The following is an 18,699-nucleotide window of genomic DNA, read 5'->3' on the forward strand; positions in this document are numbered from 1 at the left end:
ACAAGCCGCGGGCCATATAATTCATTTCTCAATGCAATTTTATAAAAAGCACACTTCAAGCGTAAAGAGGGAGGAATTCTAGAATTTTCACTGCCTGGCAACATGCATTGCAATCAAGCTCCCCCCGAAGCGAATTTTCAGCTTCATGCCTTCATGTCATCATTTATCATTTTTCGTGTTTTTCTAGGAAGTATGAGAATAGGATTTATAGATGGAATGAAAGGGTGTAGGCCTTACTGTGAAAGAAAGAGGTGTAACTTTTTAAAATCTTCGCTGCTTTATAAACAAATAATTCCAATACAATTCGAAACAAACTCTATATTTTGAAACTTAGAGCATAAAACCAACATCAAAAGCCACCATGATATCACAATTCCATTTATATCTACCACCACCACACTTCTGAACCACCGCCATGAACTGCATCAGCGTGGATCCTGAGTTCCGCTATATTCCCCTCCTCCCGCTCTCTTCTCCTCTCGTAGGCGCCTCCCCTTCTGTGCTTTCTCTTCCTTTCTCTGCTACACCGCCACCTTTCTTAGTCCTTATCCCGATCCTTCCTTTAAACACGTCTGCCTCCTTCAACTCTCTATACACAACTCCCCTTTTCCTTCACAACAATCCCTCACTACCATTGTCAGTTTTAAATTATATAAAAACAATATGGTGGCTTGTTTATGTTATGTTACAGAGGGAAGTGCTGGAAGATAAGGGAGGCTCCCAGCAGGGGCGCAGCTAGGAATTAAGGCTTAGGGGGTTTCAGGCGCAACTAACACTGGGGTGCTTGGGGGTATTGCATACCCGCCAGGGTTAGCGGGAGGTGCGGAGGCCTTCCGCCGGAAAAAAAAGTTAAGATAAATGGTTGAAAATGGTGATTTTTACGGGCATCTGAGGGATATTTTATTAATCCTCGCACTATTCTATAAGCAATATTAATCCAATCAGGTAAAATAGATTTAACTCAAAATTTACCGTGAGCTCTGGGAGGGGGGGTTTTATCCCCCCTTGCTGCGCCACTGGCTCCCAGAATGCTTCTTAAGAATTCCATGGAAACCTACTTTAATCGATAGAATACTAAAAAATGAAATTTATCACAGCACGTTAAAAATATGAACATTACTTCAATTTTACTCTTTAATAATTTCCTTCATTGTTTCATGGTTATCATGTAGAGAACAAAGTTCTTCAACTAAATCTACACTGAGGCAAGTTCTTAGTAGATCTTATTGTGAATGGAAGAGGTTAGTGCTTAAGGGAAAGGGAGGGTCCTAGAATGCTGCTTAAGAACTCCATGGAAACCTACTGTAATCGGTAGAATACTATAATAATAAGTATGATGAAGTGCAGATTAAAAGTATCCGTAATTCAGTTCATTCTGTTGGTGTAATGTTTCTTTTAGTATGTTCTATTGCGTAGAACATTTTATGCATGAAATAGATAAATTATGATACATGGATAAAACTATAGTGATTTGAAACAGAATTCGTTTTTTTCATTACGCTGAATTGGATAGCATTTTTCAATTGTTATGCTTCAGTGATCTAGAAACTTAATATCAAATTATTCCATGGTCAAATTCTTCTTCGACTCGTGCTGCATTTGAGTAGAGTTGTGCTAGAGAAATACATTACAATAGGTATAGTCAACATTCATAACTCCCTGAAGCAAAAATCTGGCTGTGATCCAAATTATCGTCATTTATAATTTTTATTCGATAATGACGAAGTACGAATCGGAAGACTCCGTTTATCTGCAAATGAACTTTCTTGTTTTCCGTGCTTAATTGCGATCAATACTTTACGCACTGAATAGAAAAATCTCTATGCATATCATAATTTGATGCAGAATTCGTAGTTTTTATTTCGCAAAATTGGATTACATTTTTCTATGGTTTCTCTTCAGCGATCAAATCTTGCAAAATCTCGTTATACCATGGTATATCTCTATATTGATTCGTATTTCATTCGAACTAAGCTTTTAAAGGGTGTATTGTTTATAGAAAAATAATAAAAGCAATTATAACAACGGTTTTCGTTCATTTTAATTCGGTTACATTGTACGCATGGATCTTGATTTAGCCGTGGCTCTCATTCTATGTGAGATTTTATCCAATCAACGAAGGTGGAAACTCTAGTGTATCCATCGGGTCCAACGCCGCAACCATGGTTGTTGGCGAAAGTGCCTATTCCTGCCAATGCAAGCCTCGATCCGCTGTCGAACATCGTAACAAGTGGTCCGCCTGCGTCGCCCTGAATGAAAAAGAGGAATTATATCAATTCATTAATCTAGGGATGAGTCGATTCCAAATTTTGATTCTCGATTTTAACGCTTCTCGAGTAAAGTATTGGAATCGATAATCGATCCCTTAAAGTCGATTCCGATTCAATCGATTTCAGGACGATAAATATTTTGAAATTGGAGTATAGGCGTGGGGCATGAAGGCCACTACATGCCTGAGTGATAATACAAAGTACATAATTATGTTAACATTTTATGTCTGAAACAGTTTATTATTTTATTAAAGCCGAGTATATGTTACTGTAATGCTAATTTGCCATTTTTTGTTTTTTTTTAAATATAAATATAATTTTTAGGCTACTTAAATGCCTTTCTTAATTTATTCCATGCTATTCTTATATTTTAATGACACCAATGCTACTGAAAAATCAATATCCTATCTGTTAGTAAGAAGAAGAATAGTTAGAATCGTGAATTGGGAATCGATTTTAAAGAATCGGAACAAAAAAAGTGGAAACGACTCATCCCTAACTTATCCCTGAAGTTTGTTGCACTAGCGGAAACAACTCTTGCTTATTCGGAGAACTTTTCAAACCACCCTCGTATCTTTGAAAACAGTTCATTTCAACTATAATCAGATTTTCCAAGCCAAACAGCTTTAAAAACTTGTCATTTATAGACTAGATATATTGTTGATTAACAGGAAAAATAGAACATAGTTGATATTGCTCTACCTCTCAAACAGCATCGAAAAGACATTAGCCGGAAAAATCAGCAAGCACTAAGAATTGGCAGTGGAAATACAATGAATATGGAAGAGGTTTTTATTGATTCTACTGCCATCTCTGTTACTGGTATCATCGCAAAACAAACACAAAACAGTTTTAAAATACTCAACCTTATCCAAATACATTCATTAAATTGCAAAAGGCGGTAATAATTTCAACTTGCCATATTACGAGGAAAGGTTTCACCTCAATAGAACATGAAAGAGTTACGCAGGGGAGAACCCCTACTCTACATAAAAACTCACAATATGTGAAAACTGAAGTAAAACTTAATAAAAAAGATGACGATAGTAATAACAATAATATTAATGACAATAATAACTGCAACATCAGCACTAGGAAAAATAACAACAGAAACAACAACAACAGCAACAAAAAGAACAACAGCAGAAAAACCACTACAGCAACAACAACAACAGGCACAACAGCAGCAACAACAAAAATAGGAACAAAAAGAAAAACCACTTCAATAACAACAAACAGCAACAAAAACAGCAGCAACAACAATAACAGCAGCATCAACAACAACAATTAGCAGGAACAACAACAACAATAATAATAATAATTATAAAGAATAACCCATTATCTAGTTGAAATAAGACTACAACATTCCACAGATGTCTGGTGATCTTAGACAAAATTCGCGACATCTTTCTCATAATAAATAAATCAGCGCAAATACAAACTAGTTATTTACTTACAAAGCAAGCTCCTTCCTTATTATCTTTCGGCATCGTACAAATAAGAGAGTCGGTAATTATATCCCCATAGACTATTTTGCAGTCTTCATTTGATATGATGTTCACGCTAGCGTAGCGAAGTATGGGCGACAAATCACCACCTATAAAAAAGAAAATTATTATCTAAATTGAATGGGCAGGACACAAGTAGCTATTCATTTTTCTGGAAAAGCATTCATTAAAATTATGTGCAGCACTATATTAGCGTGTGTGAAGGCCAATGAAGCTTTAATTTACCAATGAGCTCAAGAAAGCAACACATCATATTCTAAGCGATGGAGTATCTACAAATCGTTCTAAATACAGTAGATTCCGTTACTTGGGGCAGCCGCTTAATTGGGGCAGATCTTGAAGAACAGAACCCAATAGAGGAATATCCCAGAGTATTCTCCGCTGAATTGGGACACCATGCCGCTTTATTGGGGCATGAGTCGGCGACATTGACTCTATACTCGCGACGAAATTAAATTTTTTTGTTTTCAGAATACTATTTTTTATATTTTCCTCCTCTGATTTACTCTTATTTTTCACAAAATTTCCTATTTTTGCCCTATCTTGAAAGCTCTTGTTGCTACACTATCCGCAAGAGGATAAGACTTTTCCTTAATAGGACTTCGTAAAATACACTCATTCATCGTCGCCCGAGGCTGTGAAATATATTTTTAACAAAAATTTTATAGTTATTTAAAATGATAATAAATTGACTAAACTCGTTGATTTATTAATCAAATTAATATTTTAGTAAACTTATGTTGCATTATAACCATTCTTTAGTCTTCTTTCTATCATTTCAACGTTTGTTTATGCCCATATACAAGAGAGTTCGCCTATTCGGGGCAGCCGCTTAATTGGGGCAAAATTCACAAGCCCTGATATGTCCCAATTAACCGGAATCTACTGTATTCTAAAAAAATATCTACTATACGGCAATAATCTTCTTCTTCTCCTTTTCTTTTTCTTCTCCTTATATATATACAACCGCATGTGTAACCACTCACTCACTCATGTATACTAATTCCCGACCACTTCCAGAAGAGCTGGAGAGCTGAAATTTAACACAGGTGGGGGACCGGAAATGATCCGGAGGAAAATTTCGAAAACTCGAAGAAGTCGATTAGTTTTCGACATATATCGACTTGAATTAACATGAGAGACTTATGGGACTAAGACTCTTTTCCTTTTATTGCGTATTTATGAATTTCTGAGGAAAATTAAATTCCTCTGACGAAAACTATATATTTTGGTTGATTTTTTGATGTGGTTGTCATTGCGATATTTTGATAAAAAGTGTTTTTTTATGATTTTTTTGAAAATTTTGCATGCTTTTCTGACCGGCCTATCTTTGGATTTTTTTTTACCAACTTGCAATAATCGTAGGACAAATTCCTTGAATCGCAAGATACTTAAATTTTTGCTTGATTTTTTGGCTATCTTTGGAATATTCATGAGTCGAAAGAATTCCGAGGAATAAACGATTTTCGATTTTCCATTGTTGAGATGACGAATATTAAATTTCGGATCTCGGCCTTGAGTCTTTGGCATATGAATATTTGGAATCTTCTGGAAAAACCGTTGATGGTACTTCGTACCCTCGCGATCTACCCTGATTCTCCCGTAACCCTCTTGGTTAATTCATCATAAAATTCCGAAAAATATCCTGCACATGAAAAATCATTGACGCCATTATTTTGTGGAGCACACAATTTGCATTACTTGGCAACCATTCCAGCTAGACGAATGAAATTTTCAGGGTAAAACTGTTATCCAAACGGCCAACTTTTTCAATGATGGCTATTACATTTGATCAATTCATGTGAGAATTATATCGATAACAATCTCCTTGGATACGCTTCATTCGCTAATTACTTTTTGTTAAGCAAGATATGAATACGAAAGTCAAATATAATACTGCTACTATTGTGCTGAATCAGACAAAAGTTTAAATCAATCGGATAGAATGATTAGAGTAGAAGTTATTATCGATCCAAGTGTGCTTTCGAAAGAGCCCTTCTTCAGACTTATTTACACAGTTACAGGGATAAAAGTTTTAACAATTTGCTAAGACACCAACGTACAATACATAATTATATTATTTTGATGAGTAATGATTCTTTATGAAGATACATCGATAGGTCTCATTTTCTCCTTTTGATATTGACCGTAACTGTCCGAAATTTTCAGGGTAGTACCTGATTGGTAATATAAAATTTCAGTTAACCTTATGGCTCCATGGCAACCATAGTTTTATTTAAAACCGAAAATTATTTTGAAATGTGAAGTAAATGAGGATATACTACAATCGTTTCATATCAGTTTCCTCTTTTGCGAGATTTATAAAAATATAAGGATATAATCCTTACCATAGAGGTCACATTTATCAGTGATGGACATTCCGCTTGATTTATTTTCATGCAAGAAAAATCAAATCGAAAATCCTGGAATTCGATATATGACACAATATTTTTAAACAGGGGGGGGGGCGTGGTGCTGCCGATTACGTGGCAAATCAGTTACGAGACGATTTTTTTTACCCCCGCTGCAGCGCGCTGATGCCTTACCGATATCCCTTAGCCGACTTCTCTTTTTCATTCGGCTTCTTGTCACTTTTAAATTTCATCATATGCATTACATTGGCAGTTTAACACGATAGCCAATATTGAGAACTAATTAAAGACATTATCACGTGTTGAAGTTGAGGTAACCCGTCAACGCCCATGGGTGCCATGTGGCACCCAATGCAGTGCTGAGCTAATACTCCTGCATTGCATTTAATGTGTGAAGTTTAGCATACATTTCGGTGCACATATGCAGTAGAAGGTTTCCTCTATTATTCAGTCAGTTTGAATTGTGTTCATTGTGTTGAGATCATATGTATCATATTTTTTTTAAGTGAAATATGTGTGAATTTAAGAAAACTTTGGGCGCTGACGGGTTAATTTCACGGATAAATACCTTCGGCAATGGTGAAGAAGGTCAATGAGAAATGAATAAACCTGTCTTTTCTAGGGTACACCCTCGTTTTTTTGCGTCTTCTTCCCCAAAGACACCTACTAAGAGGGAAATAGCCCCATTCCTGTCCTCTTCTGCAGTTTGCATACTATTGTATTCAGATTTTGTGAAGTATACCACTGCCAAGGTGTACCTCCAATCATGCGGTTAATGAATACAGCGAATCTCGGCAAAGGAAATATTAGATGGAAAGCTATAGTGTACAAGGAAATATATAAATGCAACTATGTGCTGTTAAGAATACACTCTTCTAATATATATTTAAGGGTCCTTAGGGGAGTTGTAACAACTTAATTAAAATAAAAGAGTTAAATAACACACTGAGTCCAATGCAATATACTCTCTTTTGTCGTTTCGGCCCAAATCACTGTTTATTTTTTTTAAGCGTAACTTCATAGCAACAATGCAAAACGACCAATATAGGAGACAGAGGAAGGGTCAACGGAGCTGAGAGGTACCCTCCCTGCTCTCCCACGGTGGAGTTAGGGAAGCGTGTTTGGGGTTCAGGAATCTCGGAGAGTGAACCGGGAGTCAATGACGCCACACGGCACGTGTGGAACTGTCCATTGACGCTACCTCTACGCTCAGGCAAGCCTTCGATTTTTACCATGGAGTGGAAGTGAAAGCGAATTTGAAACAACAATATAACTTTTCGATACTTGTAAGACTGCTCTCCAGTGTAGGAGATTACGATTCGTAAGATAGGGTTTAAACTCTAAAATGGATTTCAATTTCATAAGTACGGAACTGTGGCTAAGATAAATCATTACTGGTAAAACCCACACGTCATTGGATAAACAAATGAAAAGCATTCGTGCCAGTACGTTTTGTGTGTTTATTATTCAGTTTATTGTTATCATCGCCCTTGGTTAAAGAGATAGGAACTAAACAATTCCAAAAGCACATAAAAGTCAAATTCTAAAAGATTCACACAATATTTCGTGCACTTTCTGCCAAGCGATCGTTTTAAGAAGTTAGCACTTACATGAAGTACTACATTACAGTTCGGTAAAAGTAAACTTTATCCGCTGGATGCCTCCCTTCCCCCCTGGCCCCGGGGAGTTTGGGAGCGGAGCTGCGAGGAACGGCGAAGCCGTAACGAGGAGTGCGCCGGCGACACCCAACGTGGTGGGCTCTACCCACCCCGCCTGGTCGGCGAAGCCGTTACCTAGAACCAAGTGGACAGAGCTACGAGGAACGACCAAGTCGTTCCGAGGACTGTGCCGGCGAAGCCTACCGTGGCGTAGCTGAGGGTTCTTTTTCCTCCCCCCCTTACCGGCCCCGATAATTTTAGGAACGTAGCTTCCGAGTAAAGTTTGGGTGAAGGTGGCTGCGGCGGGCGCTACCCTTTCCCCCTGGTCGGCGAAGCCGTCCTCGGGGACACAGTGGACAGAAGTTCGAGGAACGGCGAAGCGTAATTCAGATCGGTGCAGGCGGTCGTAGCGTAGCCAAGGGTCCGCTTCCCTCCCCTCTGCACTAGCGCTTTGCGGTCAGATTATCCGTATAAAAATTCTTCAAACACCCACAAAATTGGACGGCGAAGCCGGATCCGCGGTTTCTAAGGGGCGTAGCCGCCTTAGCAAGCGAGTGGAGCGCCCCGGGTCCGTAATATAACTTATCTCCTATAATACTTAAATAATAATGACTATAGGAGAATAATGACTTACATAACTGAAGAATGGGGACGAGAGAAAACTGGATACTTTCGATAATTGGGTCTGGAGGAGAATGGAGAAGGTGAAGTGGACGAATGATGAGGAACGACGAAGTGCTAAACATGGTGGGTGAGGAGAGGCAGCTTCCAGATGAGATACGGATGAGTTATGAAGCGGACACAAGAGATGGATGGAACGAGTACTCAGCTGGGAGGCGATGTTGAAAAAAACGTTAGAGGGTGCTATTCTATGCGTCACGTCGCGTTGCACAGTAATTTTGATTCCTACTGGCTTCAGATATTCATGGTAAAAATTTCGTCACACAATTTGTCGTATGTTCAATCGAGACCTGAATTGATACTTGAATACCTTTACTCGAGTATATATCATTTTGGTCCCGCTTCAATCCAGTTATTATATACATATAACATCTACACCGCTGTATTGTTAAGAATATTTACTGACATGCACTACTTACCAATTGACCAGTTACCAGTAGAACCCCAACCACTTATGTCTCCCGAATTGCCGTTACTATCACTTGGAGGAAGGCTGATGTAATTAATATATACTGAAATTAAAAAAAAGTTGGATACACAAAAAATTTTTGGAGATTTACAACCCTATGTGTTTGTAAATTTAAATTGGATTAATTAATATTTTCTGAAAATCGAAAAAAATAACAGTTGGATACACTAAAGCAGCTTTTGATTATTAAAACCCTATGTGTGTATTTAAATATACTTTTTGGATGAATATATTAATTTTATCTGAAAATAAAAAAATAAAAAGTTGGACACATCAAAAATGTTTTGGATATTTACAACTCAATATATGTAAATTCAAATTGGATTTTTGTCTGATTTGTTAATATTATCTAAAATTGAAAAAATAACAGTTGGATAAAATAAAACAGTTTTGGAGTATGGCAACCCAATAAGTATGTAAATTTAAAATTGGATTTTCGGCCGATTTAATTAATATTTTCTGAGAATAGAAAAAAATAACAGTCAGATACTCAAAAAAAAGTTTGCTTGCTGAACTTCTGGGATCAAAACTTAACTATGAGCAGAGGAGTATCGATTACTTTAGTTTCGTTGCCGAGGGTAAAGTTTCATCGGAGATCAAAATTAAACTCCTTGGTGATATTAATTTCGTGCGGAAACAAAACTAAACACAGGCCTCGTATTCTCGTTTCCCTCCAAGTCGAAACGAAAAATTATCGTTTCGTTCCACTTCCCATCCCTGACTTTAACAGCTCCGTATAGCACGGTCACGTATTGGAAGCCAATGCAACTTTACAAGAGGAAGCAGGAATATTTGAAATTGTTCCACAAAAAATGCCAAGTGTTTTCAACCAAAATTGGCGGTGAAAAAAAATATGTTGCATTACTAATTGAACTCTTCTAGTAATAAAGTAGTGAAATTAACATTTGTAGTTTTGAATCATGGATTATTGTTCTGTGGAAAACATGTGGAATAACTCATGGTTCTTTCTGTTTCATTGAAATCACATTCACACTTACCGACGAGAGATAAAACGTACCATTAAAAGTCAAGGGATTGGGAAGACGGATCAGGGCAATGTCATAGCTGAAACCATTCGGGTCATACTTCTCATGGCTAATGACCTCATGTGAAGTCACACTTTGCCTCGAGCTTGCGTCCTTCTTGAGGTCAGTTTCACCGACGTAAACAGTGAATGATTGTCCACTGGAAAAGAATATCGGGATTTAGGGAATTTTCCACAAAAGGCTTTCATTTCACATACTTATTGAAAACTTATCTGTGGCGCCCGTGCCTTTTCTAATTACTAGGGATGGACGGATCCAGGTTTTTTTTCGGATCTAGGTTTATGGACGAAAAAATGCTTAAAATTATCTCCACAACCACTTTATGAAGTACTGTAGAATCCTCCTGAAACAACCTCTACTTCAGTGTCCGAAAGATATCCCTATCCTTGATTAGCCAAAAATAAAAGGAATACAACTTATTTTAACCCAAAAAATTAGGGATGGAGGGATCCAGGAATTTTTTTGGATCCGTATTGGGATCGGATCCTTAATTTTCGGAGCCGGATCTTTCGGATCGGATATTTTCGGATCTAAATGCATTTTCAAATTCCTGTTGCTGAGATTCCCCCGATGATTGTTCAATCTCTTGGGAAGAGTCACACTATGTGCCAGCCGTGTTTTGCTATTTTTATTTTCCACGGCTGAAATTCTCCTACGTAACCTCTGCGAGAGCTTTCAAACAAAACGGTTCATGAGTAGGTCAAGAATCGCATGCGACGGCGCATTCGAAGAAAGAATCGGAACTCTTTCCACCCTTATTTGCATTCACTGAAGCTATTATTCAAAATTTCGGATCCAGATCCGGTGTCTTCAGTGACTTTGGATTCGATATATCCGATGAAGGGCCATATCCGCGGATATTTTGATCCTAGGTATCCGATCCATTCATGCCTACTAAATGCATATATAGATATCACTCGGGTAAATCCTCTTATCGTTTCTCAATTCGAGGACTGACTTCTTTCATCACAATTAGAAGCTGATCACCTTTGGCACCTACTGATTACTTCAAGAACCACATAGCACAACCACGGGGTGTATTATATCTGATACACCATGCATCAGAGAGGAATAATTGTTCCAATCAGAAATGACCGTCAATGAATGTAGTGTAATCCTGGTTACACGGTACATTAACACGTACAAGTTAATGTACGTTTGCGTGAATGATTTTGGTGGATCGGAACGGAATATGTACGAATGCATGAACCAAATTAAAGGCTGTTTACACGGTGCATTAACACGGGTTAATGTCTAAATGTATGAATGCGAGAATGAACGCCAAAATGCACCGTGTAACCGCCCAACTTGTGCAAATGCATGCAAAGGAAATAGAACCTGTTCTAATTTGGTTCATGCATTCGTACATGTTCTAGTTCCGGTCCACAAAAATCATTCATGCAAACGGACATAAACTCGTACGTGTTAATGTATCGTGTAAACAGGCATTTGGAAAACGTTCTTTTTTCTGTGCATGCATTTGCACAAGTTGGGCGGTTACACGGTGCATTTTGGAGTTCATTCTCGTGTTCATACATTTAGACATTAACCCGTACGTGTTAATGTATCCTGTAAGCTTTATACATGATACAAAATGCAGTTCAGGGTTAAGGCGTCGTGTGAATGAATGAAGGAGTCATTATAAATCAACTAATTACAACTATTATGGGCACAGTAAATTTGGTTTTGAGCATGGCGTGTGAATCAAAATAGTCCGTCACGTCCTTCTAGCGTTAACTATCCTCTCTATTGCGCATAAAGGTATTTTTTTAAAAGAATTTTTACCCACCCATCCACACACGTTGCTGCAGTGAGTACGTAAGACTCGTGTATAATTGTTGCTCCGCAGAAAATCTGACTATCACTGAGCAAACCTGCCTGGAATGGTAATAGTCCTTTACCTACCACTGTGCCTCCAGTAATTTTCGGCCTGATGTCTCTGTTCCCTATTGGGACAAAAAAAAAAAAAAAAACATTGAAAACATGGTAAACACAAATAAATGAAGAATCTGAGAGACTTGAAGGTTAAGTCATTTCGGACGTTACGACGTGTTAAGATTAGAGATATCGAGTACGAATTTCTAATTTTCCGAATAACCAACTCGAATATTGAATGCTGAATATGCATTTTTACACTGATTTTAAATAACATTGTCACTTAAATTAACAAAAGTAGAATGACTTTGCTAGTGATTCTACATCAACACGGCTCCTACATCCTGATGCAACAATGAAATCATACCTGCGCGCATGGAGCGTCGCAATTATTTTGATTTATATTACATGCATATTGAAGGTTATATTATTAGTAATTCTTCACTGTGTTTATACCATGTCTTAAATTAAATAATGAATTCACACGTAATATAAATTTGAATATGTGAAACGAAACTTTTATTGGCTGTATGTGCAACTCACCGTTTTTCAAGCCCCCGACCTTGGCAAGTCTATGCAGTGTGGTCAAATGCACTGGAGTTTGGAAGCTGTTTGCCTGTAGGAGTAAATTATCGTCTGATTTTAATGATATAATTATAAATATGATTTAATTTTAGTACATCGAAACACATTACTATGTATGCAACAGGCATAACTCTGAAGCAAATTTCTGGGTACTTGAAAAATTATCATCTTTTATAATTTTTCGTTAATAATGTTGTGTTGCGCTTCTAAAGGCCGCGTTTAATCTGTGAATATACTATTTTGTTCCCGATGCCTCATTGCGTGAAATAATTTATACAAGGAATAGAAATATTACTATGCAAGACATGTAAATGAAATCATCGATAATTTAAATCAGAATAGGGTGGTTTCCTATTATTTTTTTATTGCCTAAATCGAAAGATTATTACTCCTGGAGTACGCATTTCACGCTCTTAGGTTTTAAAATGACGATATCTTTTTTTCGCGATTAAACGAAAAGTGAATATTATCAAGCGCGCTAAAACGCAACGGCTAAGTAGGAATGATGGGAAAAGCCCGTGTGACGTCATTCTGGGTCATAAACGCTAGTCCCAAGCTCGTTAGAGCACTTCAATGTTATTAGCAGTAAACGGCTGGTGTCCTAACACCCCCTGCCACACGCCTTTTTATTTCCAGTCCGACCGAAGCGATAAATTAAGGGAGATATTTTGCCGAACATATAGATGTTGGATTTCGCTTTTGCCCTGAACCATTGAGGACTTAAATAAATGCTAGGCGTAATTTTGTTTGAGTATTCAATTTTCATGCATAAGCGGCTGGTGTCCTCTTGCCGGGTCTGCACTAGTAACTTAAGTGACCACTTAAATTGGCTCTCTATTTAAAGTGATAGTGTAGGTGTCACCAGCTTCCTTTATGTACACCTCCACTTAAGTCACTAATGACCCATACTTAAATTGCGTTGGCAACTGTTTCCGCACGGTTGAAGCTCTTCAAGTGTTGTAAATGGAACATAATAATACCCATCCCACCCCTGAATCATCCCGTTGATTATGTTTTAAGTTGTGCTGTATTTCATGATGTGGTTATTGAGCGTTCTATTTCGTTAATTAATTTCTAGTTTTGGGGTAATTAAATCGACGAATTTATTTTGTGGAGTTTCTCGTCTTAATGTTGGCTTTATTTCCGTGAAAACTAATTGCTATCCCAGTACTCATGGTGAAACCCGATTTTTATTAATTTAGCAATGTTTTAAGGAATTTTAAGACTGACAATAAGACGACGGCAGAGGATCCGGTGAAGCAGTTAATTTTCCATGGTGTAATAATCGAAAATAACGTAAACGAATGCACCCAGTAACATCCCACACACAGCTATGGAAACCATTGCATAGGGCTTAAGTTTTAGTCCTGGGGATGCCGAGGGGGATAAGATATGGCGATTTCATTGGACGTGGGAGGAATTAAAGGTTGAAATTTATCATCAATGATTTTAGTAAAGGAGGAACGTGTTTTCGTTTACATTATGAATATGCCATTCCACTGATTCCACGAAGTCAAGCTTAGTAATTCTAAATTCCTCTGACTTCATTACCTCTCCCCAAATAGCGTTTGCTCAGGGACTGAAATTGGTCTTTCCTTTTAACCTTCTAAATTCAAAATGGTTAATTCACGGAGTTTGGAAGTTCATTTCAAATAACCGAGGCTTTGGATCACAGAATCACTAATTGCTCTCCTAGATTTTCATCTGTTACATAACTGTTTCCCGATATAGACAATCACGGCGCTGAAGTCGACTTAAATCTCAAGTGTAGCTACAGCACTACGCTTAAGATTAGATTTAAGTGAAGTCACATAAGTTAAGTCCGTAGTGTAGACAAGGCATAACACCCCCGCCAAAGGCCTTTTAGGCGGCTTGCGGGGTATTATGTAGATGTAGATGAAGATGAGAGATAAGAGAAATCTTCTAACAGGGCCGGCCTTAGGGCGGGGCGACCGGGGCGACCGCCCCGGGCCCCGCGTTCGTGAAAAAATTAAAATAAACGATAGTTATGAAACGCAATTTCAACTATTACTGTATTGTTAAGTACGTGCTAGACAAAAAAAATATCATGAAAAACGAATAATAATGCAGTAATTTTTATTGTGCGATTGCGTTTGTCAGTACAGTACTGTGTCGTGTGAGTGATAACTACGAGTGACTTAGCCATAACGATAGTGATAACCTTAGCGATAACAACACATACTTAGCCAGAGAGTGGTAGGGATTAAAAATGCTCGAGTTTGTAGATGGGATATAGAGTTTAATATTTTAAGTGAAGGGCCCCGCACTGATGGTTCGCCCCTAGCCCCGCACCTGCTAGGGCTGGCCATGTCTTCTAAAAACCGTTAGGAGAAGACGGGACAGATTAGTATGCCACATTTTGAGGCATGATGGCCTGATGAGGACAAGGACAGGTGGAAGGGAAGAAGGGCAAGGGACGGCCCCGTATGAGATACATTGGACAGGTTATAAAGGATGTAAAAGAGAAGAAAGACGTGGCTACGGGAAGGCTAGCGGATAAAAGAGAGGAATGGACATCTGCGTCAAGCCAATACTAGGGTTACTGACTAATGATGGTTCCTCTCTCACTATTTCTTCGACAGAGAGCCATATAATAACAGGCCTTTTGTGTTATAATATCCGAAAATTGATACATGAAAATCTAATTTTTTATTCAGCCTCTTAAGGCGATAGTCGTCTAATAAATAAAAAATTGTTTAATGCTAGAAAAATAAACTTATCACTCGGATCTTAAGAAAAAGCAAATACATTTAGGAAGGAGAGCCCAATTTTCTCAAACTGTGAACAGTGAAGTATTTATACATAAAAAGACTGAATAATGAAATCATCATTACAATGACATATCGATGGCTAAGTTCTAACTACACGTATCTCAAATTCGGCCGGTTTGAGACAGGTATCTTATACAAAGTGTAATAACATTAAAAAAATAAAATACACGCAAAGACTAACTCTTTGTTTGCAAATGAATTCTTTTTTTTCAGTTTTATGGAATTTAGGTTTTTAATTTCAGTGTGCAAGTAAAAGAAATTAATCGTTTACTTGCTCTCCTGAAAAGTTGCCCTTTTTGAGATACGTGTAGTAAGATCTCTCTACTAGGCAAACTCTGAGGTAGTCTAAGCAATTTATTGCCTAAAAAAATAAAATGTCTAGAATCCATGAAATCTGCAAAGTGACTCGTAATCCTACAACTATTCTGATGCTTAACCCTTCGGAACTCGCGCTGAACCTGCTAGGCTCACATTGTTTATATTTTCTTAATAGTTCTTGACCAATTCTCAATAATGCACTCAGATTTTCTCCACCTTTTCCTTACTCTTTTGGTTACGTTTTACATGCGCAGAATATCCCGATCAACCTATCATAAGGTTGGAATATGATACTTTGCTTCGTATGCACGCGGTCTGAGCCCCTCAGGCTCTACGCGCATGCTTGCAGGATAATGTTCATAGCTAATTTTGCCTTCTTTTATCCTAATACTAACACTGTGTAGTGGTTTTACGAGTCAATAAATCAATAACAACTAATGGTTATCTATTTTATATCACACTCGATATGAAGCAATAATTACATATTTTATCAGACTTAAATGGACTTGATTTTCATGAAATGGACTATTTCAGCATTATTAGTTTGATTTAAACAAATAAGAGAGGAAAAATAATCCACTCTCATCGGCGAGGACCTCAAAAAGAAAATAGAGCCTGACAGGATCAGCGCGAGTACTCGCGTTCCAAAAAGGGGCGCGAGTCCTGCAGGGTTAAGTACGCAAATAATACGCAGAAAATTTATAATACCGGTCAAAATGACCACAATGGTGCTTTTAGGTATACGTATCAGCAAATATAATATTTGGTTTTTTCTCGGCGAACAATTGAAGTGAAGTTTTCTCGGGAAGGCTAGCGAATAGGAGAGAGGAATGGAGAACTGTTGCAAAGAACATTTTTAACTCACAACTATAGTGTGTTCAAAAAATATCGCGACTTTTGTGTTTTTTCAAAAATTATTTATTTATTCATGAATATCTATTTTGTCCCCTTCAAAGTAATCCCCATGAGATATTATACACTTGTGCCAACGGTTTTTCCAATCTTCGAAGCACTTCAAAAAATCATTTTTTTTTTATCTTGTTCAGCTCCTCCTTCGATGCCGTCTTTATCTCGTCAATCGTAGCGTAACGTCGTTCTTTCATGGGTCTCTTCAGTTTAGGGAACAAGAAAAAGTCACAGGGGGCCAGATCTGGGGAATACGGTGGCTGCGGCATCATTAGTGTGTTGTTTTTGGCCAAAAAGTCGCGCACAAGCAACGATGTGTGAGCAGGGGCGTTATCGTGGTGCAAAAGCCAATATTTCTTCTTCCACAAATCCGGGCGTTTCTGGCGGATTGCTTCGCGCAAATTGCGCATAACTTGCAGGTAATATTCCTTATTGACCGTTCTACCCTGTGGCAAGAACTCATAGATATTTATGAATAAATAAATAATTTTTGAAAAAACACAAAAGTCGCGATATTTTTTGAACACACCTCGTATACCCATTTTGTAACTTGAAAATATTGTTGTAACATTGAAGCCTGGGGGGAGGGATCAAAATTTTATGATAGTTTTATTTCAATATAGATGGTCGATAAATTGTAAGCTTAAGCATCTAAGCGCTAATATTCAATAAAATTAATAAAATAGAGAAAGGATTCATGTTTTACCTGCGTGAAGGCAAAAGCAGTGAGGACGATAGATGCCAGCAATATCTTCATGTCTTCGTCGTTCAGTTGCAGCTTTGGATAGACAATCCAAAACTCAATGGGCAGAGATTATATATGCGGAATGTTAGCGATTAGAAAATTCAATTATATTCGACAAAGGATTAGATAATGGTTCAAACTTATCAGGCCCAAGTAGTGACGATTCCCTTATCGAAGCGGAAAAGTAAAATCTCCAATGGAGAAATTGCAAAATGTTGTGTAAAAAAATAGCAGAGATAGTGCCAGACTTCTCAACGCAAAAACCTGGACTCTAGATAGCGCTTCTTTTCCGAAGAAAATATTCTCAAAATTGTCGAAATACCCACGGCGCGAAAATCGACGGTTGATAGGGTCGTAGTCAATGCGGGTGGGTCTGACGTCATAGTAACCTTTTTTCGTGTACAACAAGGATCCCACACACGGGTGAGTAGGCCCAATTCCATCCCATAGAAAGCTAATTTCTGTTGCCGCTGTTTCTGGGGAAGGAAGAGAATAGGATTTTTAGATGGATTGAAAGGGAGTAGGCCTTACAGTGAATAATAATAATAATAAATTTATTGTTCTAGGACCTTGTCCTATGGAACATATCAAATTTTACAGTTGAGTCTCAGCAGTGAACAGCATAGAAAAAGTGAAAATACAATTTAACAGTATTAATGACAAATATATTACAGTATTTTAATTACAATCATATTTTTCGAGTAAATAAACAAACATTTTCATTTTGAATTGATTAACAGTTTTACAACTAACAATATCATCCGGTATTTCATTCCATAATTTTATAGCAGAGTTTAAAGTGGACAATTGATACGCCGCAGTTCGGCAATTTGGTATTTTAAAACGCCTTCTAGCTCTTACAATTCTACTGGTTTCACTCTGGTTACATATAATTATATTGTAAAGATAGTCAGGTGTTTTGGATGACAATATTTTACAAACAAAAACAGATAGCAGGAATTTAGTTTTCTGTTGGGGTTTCAACCACTGCAGCTTTATGTAGTAAGGAGTGACATGCTCCCGGATATTTATATCATATTTATATCTAATCGCAGAATTTAACAATGTTTGTAGCTTATGATATAATTCACCGGTTAATGTCGCTCTCGTGGGGACAACCGACGGTCAGTCCCGCTAATGAGGGTTCAACCTCGACGGAGGTTGAACCCTCATTAGCGGATTAGGTCGGAGAATACAAGGGAACAATAGTCAATATGTGGAACCAGGAAGGTATTCGCCAATTTTTTTCGTACTTCTATTGGGATTAGGCGAATCGAATAAGGCAGTGCAGGAATGGAAGGGAGGCTCCAAGATCACTTCTTTAGTACTCCGTGGAAACCTACCTTGATCGGGAGATTACTATAATAATAATACTGCAATCAATAAAAACCTTTCTTCTAAGCGGCTGTCACTTCCAGCTTGCTGACCATCCAGGGCCGCACGGTCGGTGGTGCTCCAGACCGCGATGAAGGGG

At 37.8% G+C, this 18,699-nt stretch overlaps 1 protein-coding gene across 1 annotated transcript; it reads right to left on the reverse strand.

Annotated features, from left to right (window-relative positions):
- Window positions 1–1,906: 1,906 nt before the first annotated feature.
- On the reverse strand, window positions 1,907–17,289 carry LOC124169207 (brachyurin-like). Its single transcript, XM_046547723.1, has 7 exons — window positions 17,187–17,289; window positions 12,423–12,495; window positions 11,794–11,950; window positions 9,977–10,143; window positions 8,909–9,001; window positions 3,728–3,867; window positions 1,907–2,249 (listed from the first exon to the last, which is right to left on the reverse strand). The coding sequence occupies exons 1-7, from the start codon at window positions 17,235–17,237 to the stop codon at window positions 2,088–2,090; spliced, it is 843 nt and encodes a 280-aa protein (XP_046403679.1). The 5' UTR covers window positions 17,238–17,289; the 3' UTR covers window positions 1,907–2,087.
- Window positions 17,290–18,699: the final 1,410 nt, after the last annotated feature.

This window comes from Ischnura elegans, chromosome 12 (assembly GCF_921293095.1).
Source record: "Ischnura elegans chromosome 12, ioIscEleg1.1, whole genome shotgun sequence".
NCBI lineage: Eukaryota > Metazoa > Arthropoda > Insecta > Odonata > Coenagrionidae > Ischnura > Ischnura elegans.